The 20,116-nt window shown below is 40.1% G+C and overlaps 4 protein-coding genes across 4 annotated transcripts in view; 2 read left to right on the forward strand and 2 right to left on the reverse strand.

Annotated features, from left to right (window-relative positions):
* Positions 1-414: 414 nt before the first annotated feature.
* On the reverse strand, positions 415-1,165 carry LOC131285230 (uncharacterized). Its single transcript, XM_058314085.1, has 4 exons — positions 1,072-1,165; positions 826-960; positions 586-718; positions 415-505 (listed from the first exon to the last, which is right to left on the reverse strand). The coding sequence occupies exons 1-4, from the start codon at positions 1,163-1,165 to the stop codon at positions 442-444; spliced, it is 426 nt and encodes a 141-aa protein (XP_058170068.1). The 3' UTR covers positions 415-441.
* Positions 1,166-3,776: 2,611 nt separating this feature from the next.
* On the forward strand, positions 3,777-4,688 carry LOC131287356 (sentrin-specific protease 8). Its single transcript, XM_058316398.1, has one exon. It carries the CDS (start codon positions 3,927-3,929, stop codon positions 4,575-4,577), a length of 651 nt encoding a protein of 216 aa, XP_058172381.1. The 5' UTR covers positions 3,777-3,926; the 3' UTR covers positions 4,578-4,688.
* A 292-nt stretch (positions 4,689-4,980) lies between these two features.
* Positions 4,981-7,403, reverse strand: LOC131286767 (fatty-acid amide hydrolase 2). The gene is made up of 5 exons (XM_058315765.1): positions 7,058-7,403; positions 6,730-6,949; positions 6,522-6,654; positions 6,174-6,433; positions 4,981-5,913 (listed from the first exon to the last, which is right to left on the reverse strand). The coding sequence occupies exons 1-5, from the start codon at positions 7,364-7,366 to the stop codon at positions 5,126-5,128; spliced, it is 1,710 nt and encodes a 569-aa protein (XP_058171748.1). The 5' UTR covers positions 7,367-7,403; the 3' UTR covers positions 4,981-5,125.
* A 4,346-nt stretch (positions 7,404-11,749) lies between these two features.
* LOC131286216 (cytochrome b5 reductase 4) overlaps positions 11,750-20,116 on the forward strand; it is a 29,786-nt gene continuing 21,419 nt past the window's right edge. Inside the window, exon 1 of the mRNA XM_058315142.1 lies at positions 11,750-11,881. Within this exon, the coding sequence (XP_058171125.1) occupies positions 11,752-11,881 (130 nt within the window). The 5' untranslated portion in view covers positions 11,750-11,751. The remainder of the gene's footprint in view (positions 11,882-20,116) is intronic.

The following is a 20,116-nucleotide window of genomic DNA, read 5'->3' on the forward strand; positions in this document are numbered from 1 at the left end:
GAAGGATAGCACGATTAATCTAATTAGAGTTGAAATTAGAAGAAACATTTTGAACAACCTTTGAAAATGGTAACATACTAACCCAAGTGATTTTCATTGGGGAGTTTCAACGGGGAAAATGGGAAAACAATATGGTCAATCTTAATTTAAGTAAAACAAAATTAAACCAACAGTCTGTCATTACAATTACGAGAAAAAAAATTGGACTGTGGTAATTGTCGTTTAAACATTTTACGTAGTTAATATGATTAAAAATTAAAAACGAAAAAAAAGATTATTCAAAATTCTTTGTATGGTTTAGTCAAACAAAAACAACGGATTTATAAATTCAGTACAATGGTTGTATTGTTCCAATTAATCACATTTAGTTCTATACAGCTGATTTTGATTTGATTTGCCAAATAGCAATCCTAAGCGGCATAACGACTCCAACTGCCCGTCTTATTTCTGATCGGCCGGGTTAGCTACCGATGGTTTCTCAATCGGAGAGCATGCAACAGCGAATCTATCGGAAGAGTCAGAAAAGCGAGAATGTGTTAAATTGTATGTGAGTGGAAAACGAATTAAAGATCAATTCACACTTACGGCTGTTGCATGCCAAAGAAACCGACGTCAGAACCATTATTTTTCTTGAAGTTATGCGGCGAATAGCGATTGTACAGTCCCCAGATGCTGTTCATCAGCTTTCCATTGTACTTCACCGGAGTTAGATCGAGAGCTAAGACGGAAGGAAAATAAATGTTAAGAAACAAAATAATGTTACTGATAACCTTCTCCCAAGCAGTAAACGACCCCATGCAGCGGGCATCGGTATTGGCAACTTACTATTTTTGTTTAAATATCTCGGACCTTGCTTGTCGCCGGTCAGACGAGCGATCGTGAGATCCTTCTCGTTCTGCGCTTGGCGAATCTTGTGCACCGCAAAGGCTGACTGTGGCAGGCAGGCCATTTTGTTGCAATCTAGGAAGAAAAATGAAACGAATGAAACCGAACCAGCGACAGATAACAACAGCAAATCCACGCGCTAGCGTGCTCCTTATCAAAACAGACCACCGCCCGACGGCTCCTTACCTTCACAAAAGTCAAATAAAATGTCCGCTAGGCTCAGCGAGCCTGAATAGTGGAAGATTTTCGCACTGACTCTGTTCGGTTGCACTAGCACCATTCAGTTGTTGGCTCGAACAGGAAAAATGGACGGAGGAATTAGGTCCTTTCGATTTCACAGTAAACTATCACTCTACAATCAAAACCACCAGTAGCACACGTGGTTGTGCTTCTCGCAGGAAGATGAAGCGTAACCTTTGGCTTAAAATTGGGATTTGATGTTGCAATCACAGCTAATGTAACACAAAGTCCTTTCGCACACACGAAGCCACCTACGAAACACGTAAAGAACAATGTCTTTGAGAACTGCTTCCGGTAACTCCAACTCAATCTCTCACACACACATATGTAATAAAATGGCGTGTGGGACAGCTTGGAGTAAACACTGTACTCTTGAAACGATCGATGGATGAACAACGACTGGAAAGGTTCATATGGTCCGGCTCGGCTTTTATGACCATAGGTGCTGATCATCCGGCCTGCATGCGATCTTACTAGCCTCCACTCATACTGCTATAGTCTTTTCTGGTGTGTTGTATTATCATCGCAATGATCCCGCACGTAGCCACACGAAGGTTATCATTACAACAGCCTGTACTCCGACCGCAGCTCGCCCGAAGCATACTATTTGCTAGCCCATGGCATCTTGATGCACCTTATCATCTTCAATAGGAGCAGTGTTTTTGAAAATGTTTGCGCGAACGTTAGGTTAGAGATAGCATTTTCCAGAACAATAGAACCTCAACTTAAGAAACGTGTTTCATCATTCAATAGTGGTTTATTTTCAATTTCTTATATTGAAAGATCATTGTGAACTTGAAATATTTTAAGCGTAAAAATATGTACATAATTGAATTCGTGATTGAATTTTAAACATTAACATTGTAAATGTTTAAGTCATATTTCTCACATTCAACAAAGCCATTCTGCCAAAACCACTCTAAGGACATATTTGTTTTACTAGTTTCACTATGAATAAAATGAAATTAATTGCTTGCATCGAAAATGATCGTGTAAGATAGATCGTTATCGGTGTTTCGATTTTTTTACCGACATTCAACATTTGATTGTGGCAGTTAAAATAGGTTCGAAACCAACACATTGGTACCAATTCCCTATTTCGCGATAGTGATAACCCTCGAACAGACCAAAAACAAATAGAGGACTCCGAAAACGAAACTTCAACTATCTCCTAACCGACGTGTGCTAGGTACCAACCAGATATAACCGGATTGTGTAGACTATGTGAAATGTTGCTTTTTTCTAAATTGATAATAAATTTGTTCGCCGGTAAAAAATAGATTAATACTATTTGGAAGACTTCCTGAACACAAATCACTAGCTAAGTACTGATAAGTACCATTGAGATTGAGTACATACATTGTGCTGATGAAGCACTTATCATGTAATACATCTTCTTATACTTATAGAACAAAATAATAATCACCAGACATACATCTGTCCTGGTGTGTCCTGATAGCAGCGACCCCATGAGTCAAGGGTGACAATACTATTTAATCTTTCTTACGTAACCAACTTTAATCCCACCGTAGTTCGAAATCAAATTTCTTTCCGAATTCATTTAGTCAAAAATTTACTATTCTTAGGATGAAATACATTGAAGGATACTGGTAAAAAATTGAACCTCATGAAGAAGTTTCAAGCAGTTCTCTCAATCTTCAGAGGCGCTATATACTAACCATATATTGTACATGGAATGAAGATGTTTATGAACATTTATACACCTTTTTATGTAATTTACAGAACATTACAGAAGATTAACGCTCGGGACCGATAGCATAAAATAGAGCCAAGATTTCAGCACCCTTCCAAGAGAAAAGTGCAAGCCAATAAAATTTTCTTCTTTTATTAAAATGGGATAATTTACCATTAATTCGAATTCTGTTCTGTTATAGGTTACACAAATATAATTTTAGCTCCATCTTGGATAAATGGATAAGTTAATTGTTGATTTTTTGCTTAGAACAAAGAAAAATAGATAAAAAGAAGTCAAACATATCTACAATGTATGTGCGAAGATCGTTTGAAAACACTGTAATGAAATGAAAATTGAAAATTCTCACTATCGTGAGCTAATAAACTCATAACACAAGTACCATCTCACTATATCAGCTTCGCAAACTTGGGGAAATCTTTTTAACGTATCACTACATTTATAAAACTGAATCTAAACCAAAGTCAAATAATAATTGAGTGAGCATTGAACAAATTAAACTTGATTTGTACCATACCAAAACAATTGCATCTTTCAATAAACGGTATTAATACATTACTCTTTTATCAGTCGAGTTAGGAACTGATTCATTGTTCCGGTTGGATGTCTCCCCTCTAGCGAATGCAAAACATCTGCAATCAATTGTAATCAAGTCCTTTTTCGCCTTCTTTGAAAATACCGACGAGAAATTCGTTGCTTCAGAGTGGCATGGTGTTTATACGTTAAGTTAAATCAATTACTAGAAGTGAACAGTGCAGTTGCAAGTAGTGGCAGAGTATTATCGAGTAATTTTTATTCACGTTTCGCATCTCACAGGTAAGTCCGGAAACGACTCACCTCGCGTATAATCCTAAAAAAAATTGTCACATTTGTTGCGCAATTTTATGAACTGTCAAAACAAAAGAGAACTATCAAAACAAACAGCTCTTCTTGCCTGATGTTGTGTTTCTAGCTGGTGCCGGTACTTTTTTCCTTCTGAGCCATAAAATCCAGACCCAAAGTTTCGTTTCGGATACTAAAAGAACTCGGCATTCGATATCGTGTTGTAAACGAGACGAATCATTAGTAGTACGGCAATACCAGTGAAATGTCTACCCAGCGAAGCGACGATATAGCCCTTAGCTACCACGAATCTTGCCTACGTTCGTCGGATGTAGATCTATTGAAGGGACCGTACTGGCTGAACGATCAGATCATTTCTTTCTACTTTGAGTACCTCGAGAATGAAATATTCGAGAACGATGCGGACCTGCTGTTCGTCAGTCCGGAGGTCACGCAATGCATTCGGATGGTATCGGCAGAGGAGGTTGGCATTTTCCTGGATCCGTTGCGTGCGCAGGATCGATCGTTTCTCTTCTTTGCCCTGAACGATAACGTCGTCGCGGACCAGGCCGGCGGGTCGCACTGGAGTTTGCTCGTCTTTTCGCGCCCAGAGAAAACGTTCTACCATTTCGATTCATCGCGGACTGCAAACTCGGAGCACGCCCGCCACCTCGTAGCGATACTGAAGCGGGCCCTGCACTGCCCTGAAGCCCAGATGCGCAGCGGTGAATGTTTACAGCAGAGCAATGGATATGATTGCGGAGTGCATGTCCTGTGCACGGTAGATACGGTCACCCGACAGATACGGAAGCAAGGAAAAATCGAGGGAGTTCGCAGTACCCGGTACGACGTCATACGCGCCAAGCGAGAGGATATATTAGGGATTATAGAGAATCTTGGCGGCAAGATTAAATAACAGAAAAAACAGTTGTCTATTTCACCGATCTCTGTTTATGGAATGATAGGTTTCTAACTAATTCTTTATAAAATGTACCCCACAATACATTGGCTTTGAAAGTGGAAAATTAGCAGTTACATTTCTATCTATTAATAACCCTGCTGAAATGTTCGGTGTGATTTATGAATGAAACACACGCAAATACATACGAGGATAGTTTATGAAAAAGTTAATGGAGAGTGTTGTAGGGTTATAATTTTTCTCATAGTTTTGCAAGGTTTATGTTTACAAGTGTTTGAAGCACAATAAACTAATGTTCATGATCATTACTCCTGATTTGCTATTATCGCTTGTAAAATGTTTTCAATATCATGACAAATATATTTTTTTTATATTAACACGAAAAAACAACATGAGAAGATCCCATTCATAAAATACATATATTAGTATATTTCATTCAAAAACATAAAACAAGAAAATACATCTATATCCATGTTTGTTTTAATTGGAACAACCAACTTGTGTTCACAAAAAAATAATAGTCCAGTCTAGTTTAGTAAAGGCTTTTAGGCTTTCACCTCTGGTGCAACCCATCCACCAAAGGCACGTTCCAGTTCGCAGGCCACAGCCAGGCAAAGACGATCCTGATTCACTCCTCCTACCACCTGTAATCCAACCGGGAGCCCCTCGCGTCCCAGACCAAGTGGAACCGCTGTCGCCGGCAAACCCAGCACATTGATAATCGCGGTATAGCTAAAGTTGAGCGCCCGGATCAGTGGTTCGTTGTGGTACGGGGCAACGGTCGGGTGGGTCGGGTAGATGAACACCCCGTTCTCTCCCAGCATCTCGGTAAATTCGGCCAACAGCTGTTGCTTCAGCTGAACGCAGTGTTGATATTGCTCCGTGCCGTACTGTACACCGGCACGCTCGGTCAGCGCAGTCATGATACCGATGAGCGTATGGTTGGACATGCGCAACGGCCACTTGGCCAGCTCGAGCCACGGATTAGCCTTACCCTCTAGATTTACCAGCTGTGCATCGAATCCGACCTTGGACGGGGTCTTCATGTTGGCGAACCAAATCGGTGCGGATTTGCGCATCTTGTCCAGGTATACCTTTTTCACTTCGGCCTTGACCGTGGTACGGAAGTGACCCATCACTTTCTCCATCGCATCACGTATGTCCATGTCCACCGGGGAGACCAGGTGGGCGCCACCATCGTTGATTTGATAGAAAAACTTCACCTGCTTCAGATCGACCGGCTCGTCTAGGCGCAGCTTACTCGCGTTTTCGTCCGAGATAATACGCAACATTGGCTTCAGATCGGTGGCATAGCGACACATCGGTCCGATCCCTGAAAAAAGCATTCATGTGAAAATCTTATCTTCTACTTCAAAATGATTTAACAATGATTTGTACCAATAATTAATTTATCATCCATGTATAACATTATGTGTCTGTGGTGGACAAGTTACTTAAGCTGTGATTAGTCTCAAGTATCCCGGCAATAACACACAGTCGGCTAAGTTAGACATAAAAAAACCTTAAACCAAGGTAAAAGACCTTTGTAACCCCTCACAATAAAAAAAGGAAACTCAAATCTTATCTCCTTACCAAGGAATGAATTTTGCTCCTCCGATAGCGCTATCGGATACTGGCCGTCGTTAGACACGATGAACTTCGACGGCTTGTGACCAAAGATACCGTTGAAGAAGGCCGGCATACGAATCGAACCGCCAATATCGGAACCGAGCCCAAACGCAGAACCGGCGGCTGCCTGAAGGCACCCTTCGCCACCGCTCGAACCTCCAACGATACGGTTGGTATCGTAAGGGTTGCGCGATCGGCCATGGATGGTATTTACACTTTCCCACCTGCCAAGGCAAGGATGAAACAAGATAAGTCGAAGTACAATGTTAATAGACAAAAAATCGTTAAAGTTGTTGACGCTACGCCACTTACCACATGCAACACTCGGATACGTTTGTCAGTGCGAACGGAATGGCACCGGCTCGACGCATCAGCTCCATCGCGCGAGCATCTTTTTCGCCGCGTATGTTGCGCCTATTCCAAATTCCGGACGTATGCAACAGGTCTGCAAAACAGTGGAAAAGGACAAACCATGTAAAACCGAGGTCAGGGAAGCATCAAACCAACGGCAATACAATACCTTGAACTCGAATGCAATCTTTCGTCGATATTGGCACGCCCAGGAACGGCTTTTCACGCCCGAGCTGCTCAACGGACATCGTCCCGGAGGCGACAAGTTTATCGGCTCGTTCCGCATCCTTCAGAGCCTCATCGAAACGCTGGTCGACCACACAGTTCAGCAGTGGGTTGATTTCCTTGCATCGGTCAATAAATGCTTGAGTCACTTCGACGCTAGTGAGCTGTGGTTGTGTACGTTGAAATCCAGGGTCCGGACAATGGGGAAGGTTGCAATTAATTATCAGTCAATCACTGCTATGGTACGCACAAATACAAACGAACAAATGTACCTTTCGAGTGCGAATCTTCGCCGCCAGCGAGGTGGCAGACTCCATCAGGATGAGGTTGGTGATCGGTGGCATCCGTTTACCATGTTCGCCGTATACCGTGCGCGACAACCATCGGACGAGTAGAACGAGAAACTTGTGCACGACATTGATGACTGTTTTGACCAACGAGCGGGCTTTGCGCCGCTCCTGGAGATTCTGTTTCGTTTGGGCTTCCATCTGTTTGCGGTGGGACTGTTCACCGGCACCACATGCGCCGAGCGTGCGTAGGAAATCCTTGGCCTTGTGTTTCAGCTTCTCCCGCACTCTCATAGGTTCAGTTGGATAAGATTTTGCAAAGTACGGAGATCAATCTAAACACGATTTAAAAGAAGAAGTGAAGGATAGTAGAAGAAAATATATTTAATAAAATAATTCGTTTTAAAGCAAATGTGTCTTTGAGAAGGAGTTCAAGTTCTCTCATATTGCTAAAATTGGTTTGAGATTTTAAAACCAATTTGTCCACTTGTTTGCTAGATTAATAAACTAGTGAATAATTAATCGAATGGGTGGTTCTCGTTTAGTATATTTCACTTTTGCACACGTCTTGCACGGTTTATTTTCTACTTTGTAACGCTATCTTCCCGTTCGTTCCGATCGTTGCGTTGGACGATACAGTTGAGAATCACTGCCCGCCCATCCGCCTCCTATCGCCAATGACACAGAACGCCGTCGTTCGTTTGGCTAATAATAACAGAGGCGAATGCAACGGCACAATTAAGCATTTTTCCGCGCAGAGACGGAGGCCGCGAGTGTGGTTCAGGCAAGTGCGATTGTCCGATGCTGGAAGAAAGTGTGTACCACGGACACAGACTCTCACAACACCAGCAAGTATGCTCTCATTCAGAATTAACTCGAGACCACGATCGTATCGGGAATAAAAAAAATGGGAACCATTCGTGTACATGTAGCAACCTAACCAACCGTCGACAATATGAATAAGGCCAGTGTCACCGTTTAGTCTGTCCACATCGTGACGACAAGGAAGTGGCTAATAAGGGTTTCTGGTTACAGTTTGAGATTGCGAAAGAGGGAAAGCGGAAACGTTTCACGAAGTACCGGATAGTGAGGCGAAATTTGAACTGTATGTTTAGCATGGAAACGGTATTTAGTAAGGGTTTATTATTTCCATAAAATTACTATTTAAATTTCAATCAACATCCATCCCAGAGTACTTTTGAATTACTTCATAAAATTGTTTTTATAATTATAAAATACTTGATTCCTGTACAGTGGGAGAAACATTTCACCTTTATTATACTTGCGAAGAAGTGCGAGTAAAATTAAAACAAAGAGATTATCCCGATTCCCACGGTGCTAAAGTACCATACTAAAGATTCAAAATGGTTGACATCGACACCGAAAGCAGAGAGCAAAAGCATAACACGTAGTCATATGGCCACTCCATCCATATCCGTTACGCAATGTGAACTTTGCCGTATCTCGTCACCGGTTCCCCACATCTATAAATCATGTATCCCTTCTCCATCGCGGTTTTTTCAAAGCCGAGGGGTAGATATGGATGCTAAACAAAATACAGTGGAAGATAAGACTTCGCTTATCACCTACAGGGAAGTGGTTGAGCGCACCAATACGTCTCGATTGAGTTTAAGGCACAATGCAACCCCGATAATAACAGCAGTTTAGTTTTACCGTATAGATTCTTCTCAGCAGTCTTATAGGAAGTTGCATCGAATAGTGGACACAGTAAACGAGTGAGAGATTCTAGTTCGCACCGTTTTACTATGAAAATTTACATACGAAATTGTATTAAAAAAAAAAGATTGGTACATAATGTGGAGGTCCACTACCTTGCTCATTGCACATAGATTAAGTGCCATGCTTATTTAATGATTGTTGGTTTCGTAAACATGAAAGTAATCTCCCTAATAACACATTATTTATGTAGGTGAATCGATCCCAAGCAATTATTTAACTTTTCCGTTCGTGACTTGAAGAATCTCGTTTCTAGTCGCTGCCTGGTATGAATTTAAATAACTTTAAAACAAATGGTTTGTGGAGCATGTCGCAATTCTTTTATATATAAGCGTGTACACACGTAGATTGATAATGTGCCGCTGTAGGATCAGTATCGATCGGTAGTGTTCCGACGATCAGATCTATGGTTTTGTTTTCTTTTGAGTGTTCTCTTGATCAAAGTGCTCGAACGCAACGCCACAACACAATCCTCCAACCAGTATTCAGGGTTTCTCAATACGCCCTTACGAGTGGCCCTTGCGGCGGCATAAATTATCAGATCCGGTTCAAGGTTTTTGAACTTCAAGGTCATCAACAGTCCAAGATGCTCTGCACCTTCCAGTTGCAAGGGGTGTGGCGGGGAGGGTAGGTGGTGGGGTTTTCTTCACGTTCCGTTGACTTTTGATAAGTCTGCTTTTCGTGAACATTTCCTTCTCTTGCCCCCCCTGCTACAAAGATTGCTCAATCAACAAGTCGCGTGTATTAGATAGCCAAGTGAGCCAGCAGTTTGTGGGCAACAGTTTGCCGTCGTTTTCGCTGTGTACAGCAATAATGCCGACTGTTGTTTTAACCGGTTTTTGCACGATGTTTTCCTTTCGTCTTCCTCGTCGTTACAGCTTTCCATAGGGCGGTTACGGTCACAATTTGCTGGCAGCAGCGGCACCCCGTATGTGAACCGTCGTACTTGCCATGACGACATCGATGATAATGACTAAGCATTGCTGGGACAAACCATTCAGCGATGGGCAGCTTGTTTTTGAGGCAAACCACCTGCTTGCAATACCGCACTGAGGACAGGGGCAGTATTTTCGTTTTCGCTATCGTGCACCGGAGATGTATAATTAGACGAACTCTGGTGAAATTGATTAACAAAAAGATCTGCATAAGATCGCCCGTGGATTTGTCAAAAACCTTTAGCTTTACGATTTTCACTCAACTAACACTTCCATTGCATTCCTGCATCCGGCATTGATGTTTTTAATGACAACAAAACAGCTATTTATAAAACTTCCATAAACACAAAATTCGCACCACAAACAATAATCACTCGACGGTGCCACGGCACTTCATCAAAACAGAGAGCACTCTACGACCTTGGACAGCTCAGTTAGCTGCTGACAATAAAATAATGTTTTCTCAAGACGGTGTTTTCTTTACCGATACCGTCCACAATCAATCTAGTATCAGCTAGTTGCCCAGCGCAATTCGTACCTTTGCTCGCTTATCTGCACGCGATCCTCGCACTGTCTTTGGTGTTCGACGAATGAAATGCATGTTTACAAAATTATAGTGTCGAGAATTTCGAACCTAGGTACGCAACGTTCCTAAAATTGGTTAGGCGCACCCAGTTCCGGGGAACAGCTGTAGCTAGGTTTTTTATTCTTGTGTTGAATTTTCAATGTTTAAATAGAGCGTTCCTCAACAGCGGTAGAAATTTCTTTATGTGTTTATTTTTTATTTGTATAGATTTAGAGTTCACTTCAATTGTGCACTTCACCTTTGGTTAAACGATCGATCGAGTGCCTCAAATGTAGATCCTGAGCGAATAAACCGCCTTTTTAGTTTAAAAAACCTAGTTCCTACAAATTAATCACGCGATGAGACGAGACAAAATGAGCTGAGAATATGAAAAATGAGATCAACTGTCATGAGAAGTTATTTGAATCCCGGTTGACAGAAATTGACATTGTTGCTGGTACTATGTAGTTCCAGCAAGAGTCCCAGCAATCTGCCTTGGAAAAACTTGCTGGAAAAAATTTGAACTTTTGTCAACCGGGATGGGACCTCACAGAACGCGAACGGAGTCGCTCCGCGAATCGAAATTGAACTTAAACCTGAAGCTAGTTTTCCAAGCTAATATAAATGTGAATTTGGATTTTATTCTTGGATGCAGGCTTAGAGATAATATTCAGAAACATACACTCTAAATATTGTTATCATATTTTTTCAAAATGTTTAGTAAAAATGTTCCTCTTTAAACTAGATGCACTGGAGGGGTAACATTTACCAACATTTTTGAAGCTGAATTTGGCAATCTCTTTGATAGGACAAAAAGAAGATGCAATCTAAATAAAATAGTAATGGAGTACGACTCATAATCATTGCACTCTTGCTACTGATAATCGTTGCACGAAAACTACAGTAGGTCCCCGCAGTACGCTATACTCGATGTACGCGAATTCGCAATATGCGATTTTTTTTACAAATGACAGCATTTACCGTTGTTGCTTGAGTTTATATTAGTCTATTCTGTTTTGTTTTAGTAGAATAGAGTTTTTAATACGCAGTTTTCAACAGCCGTTTAAAGGCCGTGACTGCAATGGCTTGAATTACACACGGCCTGAATCAATACGTTGGTATGAAGTATAAACGATATGGGAGAGGAAATCCGCAATACGCTAAAACTCGATATACGCGATAGCGTTCGGTCCCAAACATTAGCGTACTGCAGGGACCTACTATAAAACATTCTGGAGGCCTAAAAATATCCCGTATATGGAAGGATTCGGTTATATCTACGTATTTTGGCATACAAATTTTAACATTATAAAACTGGTTGATGATTGAATAACTAATATATTTAATAATTGTCAACTTTCAAATTAAAATTACAATAATTGTCGAATCTCTATTCTTACTATATTTGACTTTTGTTCTTTTTGTAAATTTTAGTATCAACCATGGAACGGAATGACAAATTGCAATTACCGATGCTGAACAAAGAAGTGAACAATGCCTCAACTTCACCACTTAAATCTCCCATCCAACAGTCACAACTCCTGCCAAAACAATCGTCCAGTTCTGCCACAGGTAGGTATTTAACCAACATGAATCTATTCTTCGATATTACAAAACGATCTAATTTCGCCAAGCTGTTAAGATAAGGAAGAAATCCGAATTTTTATTTTACTTCCATTGCTGGAGGTTTTTTCTTCCATCCTACTTTTACTTTTGCAATCGAGAGAATTTTGCACCTTGTTTTTCTTTCAACTGATATGCACGTTAGCTGAATTATGTTTCTTTCCAAGTAAAATGTCCACGTGGAATAATTGTTAGAGCTTCCATTTCCCAATGGTGTGTAAGTGAGCTTTTCATTGATAAAACTGCAAATGGAACAACTGCTCAACCGAACCAAGCAAGTCAGAGAGGAGAATACATGTGAGAAACATGCTAATCCCGGTACAAGAGAAAATTCTCATTGGCCTTGTAGGTCACATCCAACACACCGCGAGCTCTTTTCCACCGTAACGTGTGTCTCTCTCCAATAAGTGTCGGAAAAGCTCAAACACCATAAAAGCGGCTCTCAGAAGCATACGTCACGGAAAACGATTTGGCGCCTGGCGCTCTGGGGGGAAAGTCTATCCGTGTTTCAGTTTTTCCTCGGACGGAAGACTGACATGACACACAGTGGTGTCAGTACTGGTTCAGTCGTGAAAATTTGGTTCGATTTAGTGTTTAGTGCTGGTGGTAACAGTAACAGAGCTAAACGTGAAATTGTAGATGCCGTTGTAGGTCATAGGCACAGTGAAAAGGGCATTTGTTCATTAAAAAATACGGTTTTGCAAATAAATTTCCTAGCAGAAACCTTTTAGCTTTCCTGGAACATTTCTCGGAGTCAAAATACAAACAACACCGAAACTGTGTGCGTTTTTTCCTTTTTTCCTCCGGAGGGTGAGAGAATCGTTGATTACTACGAGCTCGTAGCGGAAACGGCAAACATTCGATTTCAGATCGCACGCTGTTTGCCGCTTTTACGTGGGCCATGAACCCCGTTGAATCTTCCTATGTACTATTCTTTTTTTTACATATGTTTGCAATAGGGTAGTGAAAAAATAGTACCAGTACTCAATAAAAATCCATTTATATTTTCTGCTACTGAAACGAAAAGTTAGTTCATAACATTCAACCGGCAAGTGCGAATGAATTTAAGTGTTCTTATAATTAAGGGTTCCAGAAACGCAAACAATAATATTCTGTGTGAAAAAATGATTGGAACACTCATACGACAATCAACTTAAAATTTCTTGGTTTTTTTGAAGTTCCCAATCAATGATTCAAAATTATTCGATGGACGATGAAATTTATATTTTGTATTAAGTACCGGCAATTGTATTACTTTTTTATATTAATGGATTTATGGATTGTTTTAATTCTTACAGAACAAAAAAGATATGTTTTTTTCTTGAATCTGCAAGCAACCTCTGTGAAACCATGTAGAATTTATGTGACTCATTTTTGGGATTAGCTTGTTGATCGTTCTACTTGCTCAACAGGCAATTTTCAATAAACGTGATAGTGAAACATGTTTTCAACAAACTTACGTTACTGTCAATCAGTATAGTCAATAACCCACGAAGGCGTTTGAGTCAAATGAATTTCAAAATCGAAATGTTTTCATCTGTATTCCCAATTCCCACCATTTTCCACAGAGTGCACACATGGACGACATGGGAAGGGTAAAGGGAAACACAAAATGGTTGCAGAATGATTGATTGATTGGTTTGAAATTGAATTTCAAAAGCCATGAAATCTCGATGGTCCGCTTAGGTCCAACCTGACGACTGAAGCCTGCTAGCTGTTACTCAATCATGTGACTGCTTGCAACGATTGCTAAAGTGTGACATGGGCAGATTAAAAATGTTGGTTTGCGATTCGAGTAAGTGGAAACGTTAAAAATGGCTTAATAATTTGGAGGCAGCCGTTCACTACCAAATGCATTCATAACATAATTTAATTGGATACACTCCCAAATGCTAATTGCATGCACTGAACAAAGAAAATTTAGTTATGTATTAAAAACATAAGTGAACACTTTATTTTTTATTTTTTTAAATGTACTTGGTTGTATAGTTTAAATTGTGCATTTTGTTCTGAGCATCGTGAATGATGGTTAAATATGATGATGTGCATGTTCTGGTCTGGTGTAAAAACTCATTCCAGTGGAAATGGTTGGTGATAGGTTGTTGATGTCAGTGCCAAATGCATCGGGCTTCATCAGGGCCATGAGTAAGCCAAAGCTCCCGATAAACGTAGGACTGAACGGGCGAATGATGGAAACCAATTCTAGGTGGGGGCAAAAGCAAATTCCAATCATTCCGGTCTACAAAGACAGCTATGCTCTTGTGGTGACTCGACACTACACATCCGATCGGTGGCCCTGAGCGTTTGAAAATCGATCGCAACGTTAGAACCACCAAACATGCACTCTGTGCATCTCTCAACGCATCGTATGCAGCAGCACCAACCGAGGCTAGGTGTAAAAACCGTGTGAATCTGGCACGCCTTTACCCTGGCCACCGCTTCTGATGGTGCTGTGAAAATTGCTGCCGTCACCAGTGGATGAAAAGCCGCCATCGGCAAACGACGATGAATTTTTGTGGCTGGTTGAAGGTGTTCAAACGAAAGGGAAAACAAACTGATGGCGAGAGTGGTAGCAACGAGGTTGGCGATGATGGTGAACTGCGACTGGAGGGCGAAAAACGCGCTAATAATGGGCGATCCGCCGCGGGGTGGAAAAGGAAAATTAAAAGTGTCACTAAACAGTCGGGCACCGGTAGGATTCAACCCCAGCAGGTTGAGCAGGAAACGACGAAAGAGGAAAACGGCACGAAAATGGACGAGAACAGCCGACCCGCAGTAGATACCGGTGATGAGGATGAAGGTGAGTGGCGCTGTCGATATTTCTGCTTTTCTTCCAAGAAATGAAAAATAAGAATAAATCTCCTACTTTCAATGCGGCCGTGCCATTCGATACCGTAAAAATTGTATCACATTCGAAAGGTTCTTGATCGAGTTACGTAGACAGATTCAAGGATATCGGATGTAAATTGAATTACTCTTCAGTATTTTTAAATCTCTATATAACCGGTTTTTCCCAGAATACTGCTAGTAAAGGCAAATGCTCTAGATCCTGTTCTGAGAGTTGTTTTTCCTATAACATAGTCTATGAGTCTGGATGGGAAAGCTCCACTATGAAGGTGTCTTTGAAGTAACTAAATTTTTTTCCAGCATTGTTAAAAAATAAACACAAATCTTAAGCGCATTCGCAAGAAATATGGTGAAAATTCAAAGAAACTTAATAAATCTTTGAAGTACTAGGCGTCTCCATTGATAAGATTTTCGTTACAAAATTCTTAAAATGCATTCTGAAAATAGCCTGAAGTTTTGTATGTTAACTTTATTTCCAGTGATTAATAATGTATAAAAGATTGGTTTGAACGATTGTTTGTTCTGCTTTAAAATTGCCTAACTAGAGATACATTCATTCGTTCGTTAAATTTATTATTGTATAATTAAAATATGATATATGGCTGATAACTTTTAGATTGGGAATACTGATTTTGGATTGGGAATATAAAAAATACAAATAAAGCGTTATCGTATGTAAAATAACATTATGTCAAATAAGAAGCGTTGAATAATCTATACAAAAATGATTTTGGCGAACTAGTTGCATCAGGTTAAGTGTACTTAACTTTTTCCAATGGCTTTTGGTAGATCCACATCGAGTGGTTCTTCATAAACTCTAGACTTTCATTAATTTTTCCTAGGCCTACATATTTAGCTCCAACCGATGCGTCCAACGTCGTCACGAAACACTTGTTAACCGTGTGAAAGGTTAACCGGTTGGCCGGAAAGCTCACGGACCACTTGAGCTACCCTTTTTTAACATTGACCTACCAAACCGCCCACAGTGAATACTTGCAACCAAACCGACAGCTAACACGCACGCTTAAAGCATGAACTCATGCCATTCCATCCATCACCGTCCTAACCAAACGGGCCCACATCATGGCCCAATGTTCAGCCTCCACACATGGTCATATTGTATGTAAATTTGTGCATCAAAGAACGTACAAGATGCTCCCGATGTGATCCAACTATCGATTGGCCACGCTACGTGGAGCGAGGACGAAATGATTAAAAACCATCCGGTTCTGTTCAGTCATACGATGTGTCACATCTAGGAAAGTCTCTCTGTCTCTGTTAAGTCGAGGCATTCGTACACATTCTGTGTGTTTATGTATAATTTTTGTTTATTATTATTTCAATTCCTTAAAGCTCAGATATGCTTAGGAAAGTACATGATTTTGATTTTAAAAATAATTTAATAATTCAATATCTTATGAAAACTATATAACTAAAAAAGGTGATATTTTCAAAACTAGTGAATTCCATATCAAAAAGTTGTACTAAATTATGCTTACCTTTTAGATTAGTGTTGTTGATAACGAAGCAGAACATTCGTATTTTCGAAGAATCCACCTCAAGTTTACAATATTATTTTTGTTAAGGTGTACACTTACCGCACTATCCCTCAAAGGTATCGAACCATGCGCACGGAAAGGAAAGTTTAATGAAATGAAAATATTTACTACTTGCCTGCCCGTCTGTCGACTACGTCTCTATGAAACACACGTTACCTTTACTGTACTCGGAACGTTAAATCGAGAAACCATGTCATAATGCTAGATAACGGGCGCAGCCATCAGCGGGACGGTGCATGGTTGTGGGAGACCTTCCGCTGAAAAGCACTAAGGCCTCACCCAGTGTGATAACGATGGTTGAAGAAACACAAGCATCGTTTGCATCATTTCCCTTTGTGGAAACGCTTGGTGACGACACGGTTCCCCGCGGTGAGTTTTTCACGGAATGAACGGAAAACGTCGCCCAACACCCGACGGCGTTAAAGCTTGGTGCAATGTTCGTGCGATTCAACCATTAGCGGGGGTTGTCCTACGTAATGCGTCATAATCGTAGAAAAATATAAACAAGCACGTCATAATCGTGGGAAAACATAAACAACCAATAGAAAAAGAAACAGTGGCTCTGTCTCGATGATACTGCGAGTATGATTTGAATACATGTGCACATAGGTGTCCTATGACAAAATACTCTGCGTTATCCTGTTCTTTTCAGAAAAAAGTTAAAAACTAAAAAGGGTACTTGTGTCATAAAAATTGTATGAATTTGCTTTTTAAACACTTTTTCGGGTTTTTTTTAACTTCTATTCTGATATTGTTGCTTAAACATAACATTTATGAATTCTTGCTTTTTTACGTTGCTTTGATTTGTCTTTCACATTAAAATAAAATATGCAATGTTAACACAAACATTAGAATTGCACTATCTCATCCGTTCTTAAATTTGCTGACTGTATTTTCAGTCCCAATGTTTAACATTGTGTAAGCTCTTCTTTTCGATCTCCCTTTACCACGTAAAACTAAGTTCAAAACGTTTAACCATTCATTGTTGAAAAATGCCTCACCGATACTTTACGTAAACTCAATCGATCAATCGCTTCAAAGGATTATTTGATGTGCGATGAGATTGTATTTCCGTTTAACGACATTTGTTCCGGACTAACGTTGATTGCCTGCTCGAAGCTTAACCGGAGGTTGGTTCTGGGAATCGTTTGGCATATGACCAATTTCCATACTGGCGTTCGGTAGGAAGCATGTTTCATTTGTTTTGAAAAGCTTTGAAAGCAACCAACATGTGCTTGGATTAAATTATACACGATGGGCTTGGGAACTTTGAATATTGAATATGAATGAAGCCAACCTTTTCGCACCATGTCACTGCTTGTTAACGAATTATCTTTGCATTGATGAGCTAGCTCTTTTGAGTTGTAATCAGTTACGCTCATCAACGGATCGCAATTGAATAAAACTACTTGTGAAACGACGAAATTAATATTCGCGTGTAATAGAAATTGATATATTTACATGTGTTTCTTTATTTCTTCACAGGACTTTGAATAACTTTTGTTCATCGAAGGATATGAACAAATGAGTGCAATACTAAATTCCACACATTACTTTCACATAGCAGCTATCTTCATCGTTTACTAAATTTCACCTTTTATTGTACTAAGATGGTAGATAAACCAGAAAAGACAAATCGTTTCATTCTAGTGATAAATTGGCACACGGGGTACAAGTGCGTGGAGCATAAATTCAACTCGTTAAACGCCAATTAATTGCCACACACTATTGTCATTTGTTAGAACATCAAACGGCGTCATGCACAAGGATCACACTGAAAGAGGAAAGCATCGCTCTACTTTTGTTCGACTTTGCGTCCTCCCGACGTCTAACGGGTATTCTCTTGGCAAGTAACGAAAATAATGGAGAATCATCCGGAATTGAGCAGTCAGCCTCAACGCGATGGGTGAACATATTTATGGGGCGACAAGAATGTAGAAATGGAAAGATTCATTTCTGTCTGCGGCGCAAAAATGTGGCCAATTTTGTGGCATTGTGGCGGCCTTGCTTCGTTGTGCTCATGGTGAAAGTTGTCCTGATTGTGTTTGTCTTTGTTATAATGGAGTCATCGTGACCAAGGTCAAATGATGCCAAAATAAAATATATGGCGTTGAGTCTTTCGTATGACGTGCTCTAGTTCCATTGGCTGCTGCGCTTTGTACACGCCGACTACACATAATGGACATTGTATTTTTGTTTTCTCTTTGATGATCAAAAGACCAACTCGGTCACCAGCACTTGTCCTCCAGCTCAAATCCTTAACTTGACGTAACATTGTGCCCGATATGCTTCTGTGGTCGTTGCTGTGCGCTTCGTCGAACTTAATCTATTGTGTTATCAATTGTGTAATAAAAAGTTATTTCACCATGATAGTATATTAATAAGTTAAATAGACCTATTATCGTGTTGGACTTTGATGAAGTACGAACCGATATCTATCAAGTGTTAACAGACGCACTTTCCTTGTGACGTAATCTTCGCCTTGTCTAAAAACTTGTCATATCATGTTAGAATCATCCAGCGAGGTAATTTTTGAAAATTTATAAATCAAATTTTTTTGACGTTTTTTTTTTAAAGCTATCTTTTAATTCAGACTTTGGTGTTGGATTAACAAGTAGCTAAAGGAAAACTCGACTCCATTCTCATCAAAAGGCTATGGTTAAGCTGTTTCTATCTTCTTCCTGAACGCTGTTCTCGAATACAACTAAAAGGGCGCATGTTTTGAGAGGCGTAGATTATTTGTATTTATTTAAAGACAAACATGAATAAATCTTTCGAAAAGCATAAGATTACGTTTTATCCTCATAACTTGTTAGGCCATTCTGTACACGCGATATTAATATAGTCCTTAACTTCAATTTTATGAAGAAATTCGTTTTTACCGCACAAGCATTTGCTTTGTGAACCAAATTCGTTCAAAAGATCACGTCAAACCAATTTACCTTTCGCTGCTTTCACCGGATAGTGCCACCACCGGAAAAAAATATACCAAGCGAACTATATATTAAGCGGACTATATACTATGCTGAATATTAAGCTATAGGTATTTTAATCTTTTTATTTTCTTTTCTTTTTCAACTTGATCTTACCCTTGTTCATTAGAACCCATATTGATTCGGTTTTTCGGGGATTCGGTTTGATTTAATCGTTTTGTTTTGTGTAATTGCGAGATCTGGTTTCGAATTTGCGTTACTCTTTTTTATTGATACTGCAATCTGGTTAACTTCGTTATGATTGTAGTATTTTCATCTTGAAGAATTATTTTGGATTTTAAAATTCATTTCAAAATCTGCGCAAAATTCGCCAGGACGTCCATTAAATTTTCAAAACTTATTAGAGAAAGTAAAACCTATGAACAGGTTTCAAGAAAGGCATTAACAAGAAACATTAATAAACAGCGCAATCAAAGGGAGCCGTGGAACTAGTCTACCGAAACGTGACGTACGAAACTCCGATCAGACCTTTATTTTTACCATAGTGATATTTCAGAGTTCCCGCACCGTGGTTCGTTATTAACACAAAAGCAATTAATTATAGCACAGCCGGGAGCCGAAAGCAACAGCATACTCAACCATACAAACTTTCCCTACATCCGCCCGGGGCGAAGCGTCAATCGTGTAAGGCGCACTGGAGAAAGGGATTAAGGGATCACGTCTCCGGCTGCAACCCCAAAAGACCTAACCGTCGTGCGTTGAAATTGCCGGTTCGCGGACCGCAACCTGTGTCTATGTCAATATTTCTGTGGTTATAGCACTTGTTTAACTTTACTAGCTGGGGT

The sequence above is a fragment of the Anopheles ziemanni genome, chromosome 3, assembly GCF_943734765.1.
Source record: "Anopheles ziemanni chromosome 3, idAnoZiCoDA_A2_x.2, whole genome shotgun sequence".
NCBI classification, from domain to species: domain Eukaryota; kingdom Metazoa; phylum Arthropoda; class Insecta; order Diptera; family Culicidae; genus Anopheles; species Anopheles ziemanni.

Bases quoted from the DNA above. Each gene is read 5' to 3' on its own strand.
- LOC131285230 (XM_058314085.1), bottom strand. From the start codon at position 1,165: ATGGTGCTAGTGCAACCGAACAGAGTCAGTGCGAAAATCTTCCACTAT. The intron at 961-1,071 runs GTAAGGAGCCGT...TTTTCTTCCTAG, and splicing joins TTTATTTGACTTTTGTGAAG to ATTGCAACAAAATGGCCTGC. The intron at 719-825 runs GTAAGTTGCCAA...CTTCCGTCTTAG, and splicing joins GAGATATTTAAACAAAAATA to CTCTCGATCTAACTCCGGTG.
- LOC131287356 (XM_058316398.1), top strand. From the start codon at position 3,927: ATGTCTACCCAGCGAAGCGACGATATAGCCCTTAGCTACCACGAATCT.
- LOC131286767 (XM_058315765.1), bottom strand. From the start codon at position 7,366: ATGAGAGTGCGGGAGAAGCTGAAACACAAGGCCAAGGATTTCCTACGC. The intron at 6,950-7,057 runs GTACATTTGTTC...ACACAACCACAG, and splicing joins CGAAGATTCGCACTCGAAAG to CTCACTAGCGTCGAAGTGAC. The intron at 5,914-6,173 runs GTAAGGAGATAA...TGCTTTTTTCAG, and splicing joins GGAGCAAAATTCATTCCTTG to GGATCGGACCGATGTGTCGC.